Genomic DNA, 19,740 nt, shown 5'->3' with positions numbered 1-19,740 from the left:
AAAGCAAAAAGGACCTAGCAATTTTAAGTATGAAAATATTTGCCCCAAAATTACTAGCAAAACCACACTAAGCTATATGAGAAGTTAAAATAAGGAGAGAAAGCCAAATCAACACATTTAAGTCGGTATGTTCTCAACTGAAAGAATAGTCTCTAATCTACAAGATGAAACATACATCTATAAAACAAATTAATTAATAAAAAAGCCAACCTGGAGCTCTTATTAATACAGAAAAAAAGGATAGCTGAAACAACTTATTTAATGCTTCCAAATAAATTAGGAAATACTCTGTACATTTGTTAAGAGTGAATATTCACTGTCCAAACTAGATGGACTGATTATAGCCAAGATTAACTTGAAAAAGGCTCAGTTTATTCCCACAGAGAAAAACCACTGAGGCTAAAAGCATTCAGCAAATACTCACGATTAAGGTCATATATAAAGTATTCAATTGAATAAGAAAGGGAATTTATCACTTGGGCCCTTCCTGCTGTTGGTTTATCATTCTAAGAGAATTCTCACCCTCTTTTCAATGCACCTCAGTGCAATTCACCTCTCAATATATAAACCACAGAAGAAAAAAAGCTACCCAAATGAAGGCAAAATGCAATGGACATTTCTTACTGCAGACTCCTTGTCTATCCTCAGAGGTATCGCCCAAACATATGTTTGGCTTTTTTGTTTTGAGTTTAGGGGATTTTTTGTTAGTTTTAATTAGACTGCAGCAGCACCATCTTTGGATCCTATTTCAACCCCCACTTGGGCATGATCAAAAACCTACCCAAAGCATCACAAAACTCACTATTAATTGCTTGCAGCCGATGTTGTCTTCAGAGCAGACAAAGCCTGAGGCTCTGGGCATTCTAGGGGATGTTTGCTGTGGACAAACAGCTGATTATGAAATGTCCTGGTGAAGAGCTAGAGCCACTGCCTATATTTCACACATTTGAAAGACTCTGTCTTCCCAGAACTTACTGACTGCAAACTGTCCCCTTTACTGGCATCCAACTCCAAACCACGTTAGAAGAATTACTGTTCTACTCAGAGGAGGATGCTGTCATGTAGTCACCTGAGAAGCATTAAATATCAGAGCTTTGTGTTTCAATCTCTCAGCACTATAACAACTGTATGATGGTGAAACCAACCCTTCTTACTTCTCTCCATCATTTATAAAAATACATATATATATATATATACACACAGACACACAGATATTCATGAAGAAGACACTCAGTAAAACAGCATCAACCTTACAGAGACAAAACTGAAGAAATGCTGTGCAACATGGGGTGAAACAAGGAAAAGAATCTTGTTTCTCAAATATTTCATGCTTCAGTAGTTCAAAAGAAAACTTTACGACCTGAAACACTGAATAAAGTGGCTACTTAAAATGAAATAACTGTTTGATGTAGCCTTCAAAAAAAGAAATAAAATGAGGTTTACTCCTACATCAAATCATAGCTGAATCCCCACATTTGGATCTCTCAGCAGCCTTTAAAAACCCCAGCAGAACACTGAAAAATCAGAATATCCAGAATTAAGTTAAAATTAGTCAGAAACTTCAGATAAGCTTTTAAAAAAGATTACCTGTGCAACTTATTATTTTTGCAGAAATAAGCTACTGATGGATTTCAGACCCAGTGACAGCAGAAATGAAGTTGAAAAGACTTCTCTTAAAGCACAAGCAAAGAGGTAAAACAAGGAAGAGGTAACAAAAATTTAAACAGCAATTAAACAGAAAAGTGACAGCATTTGAAGGGAGAAGGGCAAGGCCAAGGTGGAGAAGAAGAAAACCTGAAAAGAAGAAATGAGAATAAATTAATTGTAATCAACCAGAGTCCATTTCAGTTACACAATTTTAGTTTCTTACCACCATAATTAGCTTAAATTGTATATTTTACTTTTTCTAGAAAAGGTCATTAAGACATTTTATAAGTGCATTCAGACACTGAAAGCCACATGCCATGCTGCAATTCTGCTACTTTTCCAGTTGCTCTTCAGCCTTTAGCCACCCAAAGCCAGGCAATCTCTCAGCAGGACACAAAATCTGCTATGTGTCATTTTTTTCAGCATGTAACCAATGAATTCATGGTTCATTATTTAAATGCCTGTTGCCATTGTATCTCAAAATACAGAACCACAACTCCTGGGAAAGAAAATAAGAAATAAAGGGAAGAAAAAAATAGTACTGTCAGATCAACTCAACAGAAGACTTAAGAAACAACCCACAACATTCCTATCAAAAATAACATTATATCATCAGTGCATACATATCTATATTCAAGGCTACAATTCTGATGCACAAGCCTCAAGATAATTTTGGTTTCTTACATGCACATTTGACAAAAAAGACAATGTAACTGTGTTTTCCTAAATAAAAGCCATCATAATATTCAACTTATGAGCCTAAATGCATGCCTCAGGCTCAGTCTTCTTCACAAATTCTCCCACATCCAAACCCACTACACTTTACATCTTCATGCTTCACGATTAGTGCTGAGCCTTTTACTGGTTTACTGCTCTGCCTGCATTCCCCCCTGCGAGCTGGTTTTTATACAGCCACTGGGAAATCCTCCTCCTGTGGCTGGAACAGGAAGGCTGCAGCTGCCCTTCAGCAAAGACTCCTGTACTAGGTACACCTGAGTCACCATCTTGAGAATCAGGATGAAATTCAGTGCTATCAAAAAGCTGGAAACAGCTTGTTCTTAATAGGACATCAGACATCTGCTGACTAAAGCCAAAAATAGTTCAACATAAGATTATTTTTTTTGGTTACAATTACAAAAAGTCTATTACTCCATCTGCTTTAGTATCACTTCTACAGAGTGAAATAGCTTCTCCCTGTCAAAGTTTTCCTTCCCTATATTATTGTATTTTCCAAGGTTCTTTCAGCTGTGTTTCTGTGTGAATGCACAACACCAAGCACTCAATCAGCTGCCCAGGAAAGAACTGCAATGAACATACCGTAAAGATGCAACAGCTCATACAGGAGAACACCTTGGTGAGGCAAAAAGCCTCTGCAAGAGCATTAGGTTACAGGAAGGATCTGCTGAGCTAGTACTGGAGGCACAGCAAGCAGCAGCTCAAAAGACTAGAGACAGGAGTAGCTACAATTAGAAAATATTAGAAAACATTAGAAAACTTTATGATATGCTGGAAGAAACACCTGAATGTTGTCAATGCCTTTTAAATCTGGACATTTATCCTAAGCTGTTCCCAGATGACTTTTCTCTGCATCTCTTCTGTCCACCTGTCTCTATCCAGTGTTACCAAAGCAAAACTCAACTCTAGAAAATTAGGCACCTGTAGAGTGTTTGAGTGATGCAAATTTTAGTTTTTCTGAAAAAATGCCTTTAGAGTTTAAGTATTAGTATGGGGATCACACAGTGGAAGACTGTCAGTGCCTAGTTTACATGTAAACACAGTATGAGGCATATTGCAAGGTATCAAGTAATGGCTAGAAACTACTAAAAATAGTAAATAAAAAAAAGTAAATAAAGTAAAAAAAAATAGTAAATAAAAAGTAAAAAAAGTAAATAAAACCCCCCACAAACCAATGTGTCATCTAGTTCCAGTTTTTACTGAAAGATTGACAACTCCATATTCCCAAGTAATTTAATAACGATGCCAAGAATTTACATTATGACATTTCTAGGCTTGAAATTTCAGTTTGACTACAGCTGCTGCTACACACTCTCACTGGATATTGAGCCCCTTGATAATTCTCTTCACATTACAACTGGGTTTGTATTTTGGCTTTACCTTATCTGCCTGAGCATAAGGAAAGTGATGCTCTTCACAGCAAGCACATCAAGTCCGAGCCAAAACCAGGAAAGCCCAAAACTTTGTTCCTCCTCTATTTAGAGGAATGAGCACAGTTCAAATCATTCTGCTGAAAATTTGAAGTACCGAGCCCGCCCACCCACTCCTTTGCTACTTATATTTTGTTTCCTGAAGTAATTAAGAAATAGGACTGCGAATGTATCTCTCTGAGCTGATGATACAAATTCACTATTTTCCACTTTCCTGCAGATCCAGCATTCCTTGTTGTAGGCACACAAAGCACTGAGCACAGAAGAATCAGCAAGCTAAATGCAAAGGAGATAAAATGCTCAAGTAAATATGATTTTCTTTAAAAGCTCAGTTAACACCTACATCACAGGGAAAGTGGGGAGAATTAATCTAGCTGGTTTCTGAACTGGGAGCAATCTGGAGGGTTGTTTAAATAACTCCAGCAAATGAAGTATTTGCTGCCAGCTGCTGGTGCAAGGGATGCTAAGGATTTGTGCATGTCTAACTGCTCAGATCAAGAAGAATCAACATGAACTCCTGCAGCCAAGTTTCAAATGGCCTGGGACAGTCTCTCTGTTCATTTATTTATTGCAAAACAGAAAGGAATCATCTATGCTTGGATCAGCTCCTCCAGAAACAAATGAAGTAAACAAACTTGTGATCAAAACACAACTGTTCTTTAATTTTTAAAGTACACAATTACAGGGTTGGGGAAAATTTTCTTCAGAATATGAGAAGCTGTATGAACTGACAGTTTCTCATTTAGAGAGAAAGTTAACAAAAAGCAGATGTAGCTCATCATCCAGCAACTGTAATACATGCTGTAATTAATCTGGCATTCCAAGAATTAAACACAATGTCAGCAAGAGACTGGCTTGAAAACTTTAAGTCAATTATGCACTGATTGCCTTAGCAATTACAGACAATGTATTTACCATTTATCCACTTGAGTTAAGCAATAGGCAAAAAACTGGAACCAGAAGCCTGTAGGTTGGTTAGGAAGCTTAGAAGTGAGCACCTCAGGTGAGTATTTGGAGAACTATTAAAACTGTGAGAATTCTTTTCCTTGATACAGCCACAAGCCAAACATAATAAACACAGAAAACAGATTGAATTTTCCAGCTTTATACCTCAGCCTGATGGGAGCAGCCACTAATGCAAAAGAGTAGATATTCTGTGTGACTACATGCACTTCAGATTGCAAATGATACAAATACTGTCAATCTTGGCAAGTTAGAGAAAAAATAGACTAGAATATAATGAGGTATGGAACATCTGGACCTCCAGATAGACAATATGTCTGCTTAGAAAAAGGGTGCAGTGAGATACTGAGAATTGCAGAAGTCACCTTTGTTTCAACTTCTATAACCTCAAAGTAAAAAAGTTAAAAAAAAGCAAACAAAACCCCACAAGTATTAGCTTTGCACCGTTTTTCTGCAGAGAAAAACAAAAAAAAACAAAGAAAAAAAAAAAAAAAAAAAAAAAAAAAACAAAAAAAAAAACAAAAACCCCAAACCTGAAAAAGTTACAGCACCTTTCCAGCATCTCCTAAAAATCCATCAGGTCCCATCAACTTAAGCCAGGAAATTGCAGAGCAACAGCTGTGGACAAACAGCTGAAAACTGTCCCCACAGTTTAAATGTCTAAATATTTGTAAGAGCAGAGAAATCTTCTGTTAAGCATAGAAAAGTCACAGAATCAAGTTCTAGCTCACAAGTACAGTAAAAAAAAAAAGGTAAAAATTGTTTGTGTAATTAATAATAATACACTATATTCAAAACTTTGCCTTTAACTGACTTGTCTCTGACAAATTTAAACTGGAATTAATAAAAAAATTTTTGTAAATACTTATTTGTGCACTGCTACAACCAGATTTAAACCACACAGTAGACATAACACTCCCCCATAGAATACCATGGGAATTTAACTCCTGAAATCCTGAAGATCAGCGCTGGGCAAGGGATTATATCAATGTTTTAGTTAATAGCTCTAGTCTTACCTACTTCACTCTAGATAAACTTTACCTGCTCATGCAAAAACAAACCCAAAAAACTAACAAAAAACAAAACCCAAAACACCAAGAAAAATCCAAACCTGTATCGTTATAATGACTAAGACAGTGGCAACTGAAGAAGGTCACCAAGTAAGGGGAAAAGTCCATTTTAAGAGCAGAAAGTAGGGTGTTTTCAGAACAAAACTCTTCAAGTGGGTCCCTTTTCCCTTGGAGAGGGACAGTGCTTTATGAAGCAGTCTCTCCCTGCTCTTCCAGCAGTTTCAGAGCTTGCCCTTCCATTTCAGCCCAAACCCAGGAGCTTCCTCCTCTGCTTTAGCCAGGAGTGAAGCATGGACATGCAGAGCTGCCATATGGCTCTTGACACCATTCACTCTGATATACTCCAAATATTTGCTCTATACCCAGCTGTTTTTTCTCCACCTAATAAGGCAGAGAAAGGCCTGGGGCTCCAGCTGAGCCACTGGACACCACATAGCCTTGGTTAAAAAGACAACAAATTCAAGTAACCTGCCATCCACTAGGCAAAATCTGGCTGGGGCAGCACAATATTTACCATTTGGTTTTAAATACCTATGCACTGCTAATGTCAGAATAGTTGTTGTGAAATAATGCAATTCAACATGGTTGGGGCTGAGGAAGGAAAAGTGATGGGAACTTAAAAAATGCCAAAATATTCCACAGTTTCATCTCTGAGGAATGCCCAACACCAACACTGACTCAGTCCAGCTCTGTTCTGACTTCTTTTTCCCTGACAGAAAAGCAAGAAACAGTACTTGCAGAGACAGATTTAGGAACCTAAATTTAGGGATTCAAGTGTAAGCAACCAGACATGCATTTTCAGCTACTGCTGGAGTCAGTGATGACTGTGGTTTAAGTTCTATTTACTGGAAGGACAAAAGAGAAGCAAAAAAAAGCAAAAAATATCCCTGTCATTGTATATTTGTGAGGTGGGAGAAAAAGGTAATTTCAAATAGTCTCTTACTCTTTGAGAATTTCTCTCTTTAGGCTGAAATGCTTTTACACAAAAAAGTAGTACTTTATAACTATTATGAGTCAGCTGATTAACACAATCTGCTTTGTTATAAGTTCATAGATTTCATTCCATCTTCAGGCTGACATTTTAGCAATAAATCATGCAACAAATGGCCTTCTCTATAGTAATTTTCATTTATTTTTCTTCTACCCCCTTCACAGTGGGGAAAAAAAAAACATGTAGAGAAAAAAAAAAAAGTTGCAGCAAAGAGTCATGTTCAGGGTTGGTTTTTTTTTATTTCTCTGAAGTGACCAAAGGCATATCTATAAGGAGATCAATTCATGTTTGCAATGCTCCCCATGACCAGTACTCACAGGCAAAAAGCTAACATGAGCTTAACTTTGTACTGGACTCCATTACAACAGAAAAGGGAGATGGAAAATATACACAGGAATGTATTTTGCACATGTTTAGCTTAGTGTACTCTTCAAATCCATTGCTAAAAAAACTCAGTGGGAAATGTTTGAATGTTTGGCATTAAAACATTTTAAGCAAGTTCCACAAAACAGTTTGCATTTTCTTGAGGCCAAATATATTCTCAGCTTACTTTCTTGGCTATTATTCTCCTCCAGAACTGCAAAACTAAGCAGTTTACACTACTTGACATTGCACTGGCCACAAATCTAGTAAGCTGGATGACAGACCCAAATGTAATCCTTTTCATTGCTGTCTTGTTTTACTTGCACACATTTTAATTGTTTTGTGATTTTTATGAGAAAGTGCCAATATTCTCAGGCCCCGTGGACCAGAAATTAATATTTTGCATTCCTAGTATTTAAAATCGTAAATATGTTTTGATGCAAGACAAGATATCCGTTAGATGTTTCACAAATTGAAATTGCAGTAATTTAAATTGCATGGAAGCAGCATTAAAGATATTAGAGATGAGAATAGTGATTGATAATTCAATCACTGGTCTAGAACAGTCATAAAAGTCTGTATCAATACAATGGTGTTTACCAGTTTTTCTCCGGGATATTAATCAAGGAAAAACTTGAGAACTATGTCCAATCTCATTTCAAACACTAGGATATATACTGGAAGTATGTGACAGACACACTGGGCTGTAATCCCCCTCTCTACTTATTTCAACGTGCATTTTTACCCAGTGCTTTCCCCACACCATCTTTCTACCACTTATGTTTCTCATTATCTTTATACCATCTTCATCTCTTACTCTTTAGCATCTTTCTCCTTCAAAAGCCTTAAGACTCCTACCTTAGCTTGTGTTTCCTGCTGAATCTCATCTACCTGTTTCCAAGCACCTTCAGGCCCTCTCTCAGTTCTTCCTCTCTGTCTCTCACTTCCCCCATTCCACTTCATTCCCAGCTATTCCTTTCCCACAGATTTCCTCCCATTAACCAGAGCTCACTTGCTTTTTCCTTTCACAGGAGTTCATACAGGGAATATGTGTTGCCAGCAATCCTCAGTGGCAGCTGATGATCACTACCAGATGGTTCCTGTCTCAGTAGTTTCTTAAACTACCAATTCAGCATGTTCAACTGCTGCCACACAGACAAAACTACAGGCAACCAGAGCTGTCAAACGTTTACCATAAAATGACAACTATTTTGTAACTGCTAAAAATTAAGCATGGGTGGGGGCGGGGAATAAATCACAGGAACGCTCTTTATGCCCTGGATTTTGTTCTCTTTAGATCTGACTTGCTTCACAGGAAATTTTAGTCTTGACAAATCATCAAGGAATAAAATTACTCGAATAGTTTACACTGAGTTAAGTTTTTACAGATGAGAGGTTTAAAATTTTGAAAACCATATTATAGTTATTTTTCAAATATTTCCTCCTACTGAGTACTCAAGAAAAATCGTATGATTCAAATTATAGTTTCCAGAGGAAGTCATTAGACTTTACATCAATGATAGTTTTGTATGTGTGCACTTGGTCTTTGGCACAGACTCCCTCTATATTTAGAATGCACACAGTAAAGAATGTTTGAAACCAAAGCAATTTAAAAGAAATAACCCCAACTTTGTTTATAACACAGAGATTTGAAGAGATGGGAAGATATTCACTTCCACTGTAATTCTGGAGAATTTAGAGCAATTGCATCAATTTGAAGAGGGCAATGCAGTAGCCAGCCCTACCTGCAAGTCAGCAGGAAAGCTTGGAGCATCAGGTGAGGCACTTGCTTTCTTCAGGGAAGATTGTAAGGCAGTTACAGAAATACAGTACTCTAAAGACCATGGAAATTTATCAGCTACAGATCATCACACATTAAGTATTATTCCTTCAGAGTACTATAGTGTCATGTTCTCCCAGCAATATTGGTGGGCATATATATTTTTTTTTAAAACTGCGACAAGATCCTTAACTGTTTTTCCACTATATTTCTGCTTCATGCTTCTGAAGCTTCTTAGCCTCCTGCACTCAAGTCATTTTTGTTCCAAATCAAAACACAAATCTCAATCATGTTTACCAACCTAACACATCATTACCATTCACTGCCCCATGCTTAAGGCATACCTGATGTGCTCAAATTAGCATCTTCAGCCAGGCTTGCAGAACGTTTTTCATAGTAGCATCAAATGTCTGCATACAACCATGCATTAAGTTGGCATTAAGAACTGCTCAACATCCCTTGAAACCCTCTGAACCACTGGGATTTCCACACATGAAAATAGGAGTGAGTTATATTTCTAAAATATGAAGCATGACACTTCCCTTTTTTCAGCAATTCTCCAAACAAACAGTACAATGGACATGCTGAAAAACAAAACAAAAACATACTACAGGCTTCAACTGACATTTGACACCAAGAGTTTATCTTCTTACAAAAAATACTGAAGAGTATGAATAAACTTCTCAAAAGAGTATTAATGAGTGGTAATCTTAACCAGTAGATACTGTACCCAGCATAATTAGAAAATGGCATAAAATAAGTGACAAGGTGCTACTCCACCTTATACAGGTGGAGTATATATATATATATATACAACTTCCAAAATGAGGGTGTTCTGCATTATATAGATTATATAAGCTGTTTACTGTTATGTCATGCATAATTTTTAAAAGCTACATAAGATAACCCTGTTGATTAAATAGACTCATTTTTGCCTATGGGGAAATGCAAAATTGCATTAGTTTTATACTGCAGAAAAGTCAAGCACAAAAATAAGTTTAATACCATTCTGAGGAACAGAAAAAACTGATGGTTTCCCAGATTGTACCACACCTGACTGAAATTTTATTTTCTGAAGCAACTGAAGGCAAGATTCTCTTTCACAATCAAATCTTGTTAGTATTTCAAGAAACACTACAGTATATCCTTTACCTCTTAACATGACTACTTTCAATATACAGAAACATAGTGTTGTGAAATTAACATGCATATAAGGTATGAGCATCACTGAAAAACCCTCTATTAATATACAAAATGATCAGCTGGATAATTATGTAACAGAATGAATATTTTTTTCTTTTTTTTCAGTGAGGCCAAATAAAAGCTGCAAAAGAATTTGGTTCCACACAGAGAAATGACACACAACACTCAAACCAATCGTTTTGCTGTCATGGGCACCAACAAGGAAAAGGCATTCAAATGGTAGGATTTTTAAGAAAACAATTGCTGAAATGGTATGAAGTCAGACCTACAACTTTATACCTTGGGAACCAAAAGCAAATAGATTCAATAAAAATTCTGCTGACAAAAGAGCACAGGCCTCAATAAAGCAGCAGTCCTGAATGCCCTCTCTGTCAGCAAGTTTGACACCAGGACATGCTGGGCTGGCAGGCTGAGCTGCCTAGCAGGTAGCTATGGAGGCAGAAGGGCAGACTTTAGGCATGCAGTAAGGCAAGAGAGAAGACCACAAAATTCTGCTGCTTACAAGCTGTGTTCTGTCTCCCTGATTTAATTTCTATCAAAAGCAGTTACCAGTCTTCCATTCAGGAGTACCTGGAAAATGACACAATTGAGCCAGCTTTTATCATCATTTGCAACATAGAGAATGAGGCTCTCCTAAAGGTATGGCCTCCAAAAACCATTGTGCCTACTCCTGCTGTACGAAGTTGTCCCAAACTGATGCACTAGGATCCTGTTTCCACTTAAAATGAGATTCATTCATGCTGACCTCCATGTACCAAGTAGAACAGTCCTCTCCTGAGGGAACAGGTTCCTACCACACAGTCATCAAAACCTCACCTCCACTCACTTAACCTGATCAGTTATTGCCAGGGGACTATTCCCCTTGCCCTGGAAAGGGCAGGCATCAAACACCACTGCAAGAGCCTAAAACAATCCTTGGTTTGGAAGCACTGATGGAGTTGCTGGCAGAGTTCCAGCTGGTATACAGTGTGCTATTTTCTTCCTAAGCAGCAGCATGATATTGGTCAACTTGAACCCGTATCTCTATTCACCTGCACTGAAACTAAAGCTTAGACAACAGAAATCAAAATTATGAACCAATACAAAAGTTGCCTGTGCTTTTAAGCACTTCAAGATGTAAGCGCTTTAGAGGCTTGGGTTCTCTCTTATTTGCTCCACTTTTACCTCCCTAGTTAGAGATGGCAGAACAGGCCAGGGTTGTTCAGAAGCAGACAACACTCTGCACATTATCAGTTCCTATCAGACTTAGGGTACAGTGTTGTAGGATGATTGGCAAAATTTTCAAAAGCCTCTTAGCAATTGTCAAAAAGCTTTACACACCATTGCAGGTCTCCAAGCCTGCCCATCCCCAACCTCCTCCCCACTCACCCCCTACCCCACCCCACCCCCTTTTTTTTTTTTGTTTTAAGAGAATGTAGCAAATTACTGGCTATTCATAGCACTGAATTTAAGATAGGAAAATGAAGTCATTATACCCAATGTTCACCATCTTCCACTTTGTTTGGGGCTTTCTGGGAGAAGAGCAGAAGCAACAGTTATTGTAACTAGAGACAGCATATGAAGAGAGTTCCTCAGAAGAAATGTTGATCAGAACTATAAAACACTTACTGTTATGATACTTGTTTCATTTACAAGTGTACAGGTGTTAGTATTCCTGTGCTGCTGTGTGACATTAACAGTCTTTAACACACAAACACTTTTCACCATGTCTCAGTTGTTGCTTCAGTAGGCTCATTGCTTAGCTTAGGAGTGTTTTGGTTTGGTGGGGTTATTGGGGTTGTTGGTTTTAGTTGGATTTTTTTGAGAGGGAGAGGACAGGGAAAATCCAGATTCCCAGACATCCTAGAAGAGATTATGATGCTGTCTAGAGCTCACATAACTCCTCTAGAACAATGTCACACAGGTTTATTAACTCTTCCATTTTCACTGACATACTGTAAAATATCAGGTTTGCACATGACCATTGACAATGTCTTGCTTGTATCGATTAACACAATGGATTATACAATTCTAGGTGTTATCTGGAGGTTTTTTTGCAATGTGTGTCACTGAAATTTCTACCTGGGAAAACCAGTTTGGTCTCTCCCTGGTGTGGGATTTCACTCCATTCCAGTATTGCAGAAAGCCAGAATGCAATACTGCATACCAGTCAGGGATGCATTTATGCTTTAAGAAATGATCTAATCTCTCCATGGAACACATGCATCAATTAAAAAGTGTCTGCACATGGGACACTAAAAAACTGGCAAGTACAATGCTGAACTGCTCTCACATTAACCACTTCAGTATGCATGATGCTTTACTGTAAGAGATTTAGTACCAAGACCTGTTTTCACTCTTTTAAAAAATTTTTTTGTTGACTAAAAAAAATTAACCCTATCAAAGAGGAAAAAAAATTATCTGAAAAACATAAAATCAGACTGGATTTTTATCAGACAACCCATGCTAAAAGGGTAAATAACCCAGCACTGTATTTGTATACATTCGCAATTCTCCACAGCCTGGTACCAGATATTCTTTTCTCTTCTTCTCAAAATGAAAATTTCAGCTTTTATAACAATATGGGAAATGATTGGAAGTTGACTTCAAGGTCTGAAGCTACATGCAAAGATTACATTTTAACTTACTATTGATATTTAAGGCAGTAACTTGCATGCAAGTTTGCCCTTAGGTTCATAGTGTAATGATATTTCTGTTTTAACAAAAAGGTAAGTCTCCAGTTTTTATCATAATGCTTCCCAGAACGTGCAAAACTCTTTACCTGTGTCAAAAAAAAAAATCCAGTAAATGGGTATTTTACTAATTTGGTTGAAGTCTTTCAGCACAGTTATTTGCCTCAAAAGTAGTATTACAGTAGCTAACTTTACTTTTTATAGCGTCTCATCAGCTTAAGATGCAAAGAAGAAAATGGTGGATTCCACTTGCAAGACAGCTTGCAGAAGGCAAAGTTGAAGGAAAAAGTGTGAAACCAAATTGTCAGGCAATGAACACCAGCAGTGCCCACTGCTGGCTATTGCTGACTTTCTTCTAATGTCTTCAGTGATGCCACATATCCTCCCCTCCTGACATTCTCTGAAAAATCATTTTGACATGTCACACACTTGGCTTGTCTTTGAGATATGCTAATGAAAAAGAGAATGTAGTATGTTTTGATAATAGAAACTAGCTTAAATTTTAGCTTAAAGTTCATGGCATGATTTTTTTTAAACACAAGATAAAAGTAAAAATATATCAGACAAGGAGGAAAAAATAATACACAAACAGAACATGAACCATTTTTTCTTCAATGACTTAAAATAAAACAGTAATAAGAGAGAAAAACCAGAAAAAAAACACAAAAAAACCCAAACAAGCAAAAGCCCAATAAACCCCAAAACAAGAAAGAGCAAATCAAAAAACAAAAACAAAACAAGTGAAATATAATAAGAGCAGTTCAAGAAAGAAAAGTAATGAGTGGGTAACTTCAGCAGATAACACAGCTAAAGAAGATCTGGAGAATTTAATCAGGAAAAAGTGGAAGAGGAATGAAAATATCAGAAGGACAGGAAGAAAAAAAGAGCAATGGAAGTTCCATAAAAGCACCCCTTTTAAAAAAAGTGAACAGTGAAAGACATCCCAGAGTTTTTCCTGCTTTGTAAGCTCTATTTTCTTGGCTATCCCCCTTATCACCTTTTTTTGACCAAGTTTTCCTTGTTCCAAGTCTCTGAACTAATTGCTGCATAGAGCCACTAAGTTTCCAGGAGCTGAAATCATCCATATGCTGGTTGGTACCCAATGCTATTTCAAGGCTGTTTGTGCTTTGAATGCACACCTGCAGCTTTAACTTCTGTACAGGTGCAATCAACTCATATATACCCATTTCCTAAAGTTCCTAAAGAGCTCCTTATATTACCATCAGCACACACTGCTGCTGAATAGCATGGAGTTCACCTGCTCCCAATGCATTAAGCACTAAAGATGCATACAATTATATGGTAAAGCAGACCGAGTATACAGCCTGAGTTAACACTTAAGGCATTTAAGGTTAAATCAGCTAGCAAATGCACAAAAGCATCCCAACCCTCTCCAATAGCCAAAATCACCCATGGTTAGTTTTAAGCCAGCCTGGTTCCCTGTATGACAAAATAAGCACCAGTGACAGCAGAGCAAAAAGGGCTGGACAAGAACAGGAGAGCAGGATAAGTCAGTATTTGTAGGAGACCCTGCTTTGAAAGCATTTGTGGAACTCCAGCATCTGACTGTCTAGTACTTGGCAATCTATTCTGAACTTTTGTAGCACTGAATAAATCTTTATAAGACAATTAATAGAATTCCTAAGGAGCAGTAACCATAACAGAGTGGAAAAGTATGTAGAGAGCAAAAGGGGAACAGACAGAAAAGTTAAGGCTACAGAGTTTGACCTTTAATTCACTGGACTACAGAAGATCTGCAATCTCCAGAACGTGAGGTTTTGGTGTACCCTTCAGCCCCTGTGCAAAGCCCAGCTGACCATGCCAGTGCCAATTGCTTTGCTGCTGCTGGACTGGAATTGGTCATTACAGAAGTGCTTCAAATTCTTTCACTTTCCTCTCTGAAGCCTTAATGTTATGGAAGCTCCTTGTCAACCAGAACAAATGGCTTGCTTAAAGATGCTACATGAATATTTGTGTGTTTTCTAAAGATGTATTTTCAAAATACTACCTCATCAAGGGAAAAAGACTGCAATATCTTGTGCTTGTTAAGGTCAGGAATTGGCTGTTTCAGTCTTCATGAAACTGCTGAGAGTCGGTAATAGAATTTTTAATTCTAGCCTTCACAAAGAGCTATTTTAGCAATTTCCTAGTAAACAAGAATTTTTACCTAGAAAATTGTTTAAATTCTTCAAAATGCTAAATCTAGCATTAGCATTTTGCAATTCAGTTTCCAGAATACATTTATGAAGTCTGAGTTAATGAACGACCATTATGATACTCAATATATAGTATTTTGTCATCAATTTAAAAACTGCAATCAGCATCAAACAGAAAGGAAAAAATCTAGTAGCTTGCAGGTCACTTACTGTTGGTGTTTCAGCTTTATCCTGTTAATTTTCTTCTGTAAAATCAGAAAGATTATGGATCTTATACAGAACTTCATCATAAAACCTTGCTGAACTTTGTTATGCACACCTTGTCTGCAAATTTTAATACCTATGTGTTGTAACAGAAAGGAAATATGGTCTCTGTCCTTATTATTTGGAAGTAATATTCAACAAAAAACTGACAACAGGAGTGAAACCACTACATTAAGCTCTAAATGTTTCATGATAGAAAAATTTTTAAAATGGCAGAAACTACAGCACAGCTAGAGATGTCTTCCTAACAGTTGTTTTTTTGCCTCTATTTTTGGATGAAAGCTGATAATGACCAAAGGCCACAACGTACATCCCACAGAATGTGATGCTACTGAAACTGCAGTCAAATTATACTGGAAAATTATGTGAAAAATCTGGTATCACTTGATTATGACAGGGTACAGAGTAGGGATGGGTGACAAGACTGCCCATCCGTAACTGGCTCTCCCCTCCTTGAACGACTCCTTATCAGGCATTTGGGTCCCAGCCAAGGAGACAGGGAAAGATTGTATGTTCTGAGTGCAAGTCCCAGAAGAGCCAGACTGTTGTTTGTTGCAGACTCTCCCTCTCCATCACAAGATGTCACTAAATGAAGTTAAGATTGTGTTAAACACTTAGAATATTTTCCCTATATAAACAGCTGCTGTAGCTGCACACGGAAAGTTACAGAATTGCAAACAATTGATGCCAAGTGTAAACAGCACCTAGAAACTACACTTTATTTCACAAGAAATAGGAACCTCTGTGTTAAGGAGTTCTTTGTACACATACATAATTCACTGTATTAGGTGTATACATACACACAACTTCCCAGATCAAAGCAAGCCAGAGAGTAAAAGTCAGACCCACCCTGCAGTCCACAGGCATTTGAGACATTTTTTCATAGCATACCATATTGCTAAATTGCCTAGTTTACAGCCCATCACTATCTAAAGCTTCTTTTAGCATAAAGACTTTCCAGGACAATCATTCCCACTGCAGATGCACTCAGTATGCCCAGCTGTATTATATGTCCCCTCCTCTCAATTTAGCTTTATAGTCAGCTCATAAGTTGTAGCTCTTTTATTTCCCCTGGTATTCAAATTAATTCCATATAGTGATAGACCTTCACCACACATCTAACATTATCTTCTCTTTGAGATCACTAATCTTAACTACGAGGTTAAATTAATCTACATATAAAGCTGCATCTCTAAGTAGCAATCCAGAATCCCAGCCAGCCACCTCTCTCAACCTCTCCTCTCGTGGCCTTTCATCCATGCTTTTCATCTCTAGAACTAGGCTCATTTAAATTCAAATAAATTCAAATAATCTGCATTAAATTAAATGCAGATACTGCTTTATTTTTCTCCCCTCAAAAGAAAAAACTCTCCAGCCTCACCTTCCTGAGGAACTTTAGCTGTGTACCAATTCATGGTCCCTCAGGCAGAAAGGATGCAGAAAGCAATCATCAGAGCAGAGGTTTTCAGAGATCTTGTCACCCTCATTTTTATAAGCATGAGTTCCACATGCAAATAGAGACATACACCTGACACCTATATTTTTTTCATTCTGAATTCCTTCCCCATTTCTCCCTTCTCAAGGGAGATTCTTTTTCCATGCAAGTGGGAGGAAAAAAAGTATTTAAATCGATTTGTACCTCAATACCATGTGGGAAAGTACAGAGATTGAACCTCATTTTACACCATAAAAATGTTAGTAATGCAGAACCTTTCTGAAGAGATTATTTTTCCTCCCATGAGACCTTCATTTACAAAGATTAGTCCAAATCTCCACCTATACATTCTAAATATAACCTACACAAAATTATTTGAACTCCACTTTCCTGGTTTTTAGGGTGAATCAGCCTGAGCAGAAATCCATGCAATATTAAAAATCAATCCCAATTTCATTTTTCCTGTAGCAGAATTAAGTATTACTCTCACACAGCTGCAGCTATGACTCTGAGATAGAAGGCTTCTTTCTAAAAGGGATGTTCCTGATTGTATACTTTGTTCACATTGATAGACTTGCAAAAGTAGAATAATTTTAAAACACATCATTTTGGCCATACCTAAGAAAACACTTTGGTTTGTTAAAGAAACCAAGCAACATGCAGACTGCCTCTGTCAGGGGCACGGTCAGTGTACTTTTAACTGTGCTTGACCAACACACATCTTTGTGCCCTACAAAAACAAAACAAAAAAAAAAAATGCCACAGAACCACCACACATCTACAATTGAACCAGAAAGACTAAGCAGCTTTGGTTGGGGTAAAATAAAGAAATACTGAGATTCAATGGAGAAACACACAGAAGAAAGCCTACTTTCCAGAGACAGTAAGTACAATACCTCTGATAATAAATAATGTATTGCAAAAGTGCAAGCTATTTAAAATGAGGTGGTATATCAAATACATACATAAAGGTGAGAACTTCAACAAGAAATTCTTACAAAAACAGTACCCTGAAATGAAAATATTCCAAGTCTTCAGTACTGACATTGTGCTTTGAAAGACAGAATCTGTTATTCTGTGGTTCTGCTACTGTAACAACTAACCCTATTCCATAAAAACCAAGAAAACATAGTACCTTTTTTCGATTTTGCTCCAATCTTCAATTTTGATGGCCAAGCAATCTGTGTATTTGTTTCTTCCATAATCTGTTAAAAAAATTATGAAAATTTAAAATTTTATTATTCTGCTACAAAGTCAAAAGGCCACTTTTGGAAAAGATTATGTTTACTATTTTTAAATCAGGTGACTATTATTACCTGTAAACAGCACAAGCCATGAAATACTTTTCTGGTTTTCTTAAGAATTTTTCTCTTGATAGATGGAACTGAGTTCTGATCATTCAAAAGAAAATCAAAGAAAACCAAGGCATTGAAGGCACTTTTATGAAGTTCAAATGACCACTATTAAACACAGTATGCTCTACATGCACCTCAGAGGGAAATTCAAAGCTTTCCAAATCAATAAAAATATTTCTTTAGTTCTCTTAAAAGTGACTCCATGCAAAGCCTATCAGATTTAAGTCAAGACTTTGAGTCTCCATAAGACAAGACACACTGGTTTGCTTTCACACGTTAGGGGTTTTTCTGTGCCTTGTCTTTACCTGAAAGCAACTTTTCATTGTAAGCTTACCCAGATTTCAAAACATGTTAGCAGCTATACACAGAAATCCATGTAGCTACTCAGTTCCATGTAGGCTCTCATTGACTAAAATGAGGATGGCAAGAGAACAAGTCCATCAGCCACAGGCATATTGGAGCAAAAATTAATAGTGGCAGAGTTACAGTGTGTCACTAACACATGCATCAGTTATACAGGAGAAGGAACTGAATGACAGCAAAGACTTGAAATTATCTTCTAAGAAATGCTGGGCTTGCCTACTGAGACTAAAGCAAAGCAGAGAATTTCTTTTTCTTTCCAAAGAATTTCTTTTGGTACTTCTAGTGTTCTACGAAAAGCATAAAGAAAAATATTTTCCAAAATAATTAACCAAGCTACTTTCAAGAAGAGAGTGAATGCATTAATGAAACAGCTACAATACCATTAAGTTTTTTGCAGTAGTATAATTCCAAAGTAAGGTATATTTGCCTAACAAGTCTTTATTCTGACCCTCTACACACAAATGCCAAGGACTCCCCAACACCTTCCAGATTAGCACACCATCTGGAAAAACTGCAAGTGTCAACCAGACTTAATTATGCTATTTCTTTTTTGTTTCAGCATGACAATTTATGCAATTTGGCTTCGGACAGTAAATTACAGCTGAAATAACACACTTGCAGGAGGGTGATACTCTATCAGCCACATACACACACTTTTCACAATTTCTGAATCCAGATGTGAAAGATGATGTTTTAAAGACGTCACTTGTGTGATGGAGGGCTTGAGGCCAGGATTGTTCTTAATTGCACAACATGAAATACATTTAAAAAATGAATGAAAAAAAAATGAATGAAATACATTAAAAAAAAGGAAGGCTTTCCCGAAAAGGAGAAAGGAGATGCCAAAACAAAGAAAGGTGCAGAACTAAGTTTAAAAAGATCCAACATAAAAGGAACCACAAGAGAGGAGACAGAAGTGAATTAATGTCATTCAAGACAAGCACTACATCCATGGGTCTTTTACCCTCAATAAATTTTGGAGACTTTTGTCTTTAAGAAATTAAATCCTCCCCCTTTCCCAGGTGAAACCAAAACAAAATGAAAGCTCATAACTGTAGCAATGCAGGCATTCTGGGGACAGAGAAAAATGCATATGACATCTTCAGAAAAGAAGTTTAACTGGCAGCCACTGAGATGTGGCCACAGATCTTTAAGCTCTTTAAGTGAAATTATTGAAGTACAAAAAAAAAATGCTCAGAGAATGTGCTGGCTTTCAACTCCAAGCAGCAGCCTTTACCATAAATTAAAATCTTGTTGCATTGATAATATTTTCCACTATTATGAAAACAACATATTATAGGGGGGAAAAAAAA

The 19,740-nt window shown here is 37.1% G+C and overlaps 1 protein-coding gene across 3 annotated transcripts in view; it reads right to left on the bottom strand.

Annotated features, from left to right (window-relative positions):
- BICC1 (BicC family RNA binding protein 1) overlaps positions 1–19,740 on the bottom strand; it is a 97,279-nt gene that overhangs the window by 28,872 nt on the left and 48,667 nt on the right. For all 3 annotated transcript variants that reach the window (XM_030453629.1, XM_030453630.1, XM_030453632.1), the window contains exon 3: positions 17,845–17,914. In XM_030453629.1, coding sequence (XP_030309489.1) covers positions 17,845–17,914 — 70 coding nt within the window. The remainder of the gene's footprint in view (positions 1–17,844; positions 17,915–19,740) is intronic.

The sequence above is a fragment of the Calypte anna genome, chromosome 6 (genome assembly GCF_003957555.1).
Source record: "Calypte anna isolate BGI_N300 chromosome 6, bCalAnn1_v1.p, whole genome shotgun sequence".
NCBI classification, from domain to species: Eukaryota; Metazoa; Chordata; class Aves; order Apodiformes; family Trochilidae; genus Calypte; species Calypte anna.
Note: the sequence above shows the minus strand (reverse complement) of the source record. Positions and strands in the feature narration are given on the sequence as shown.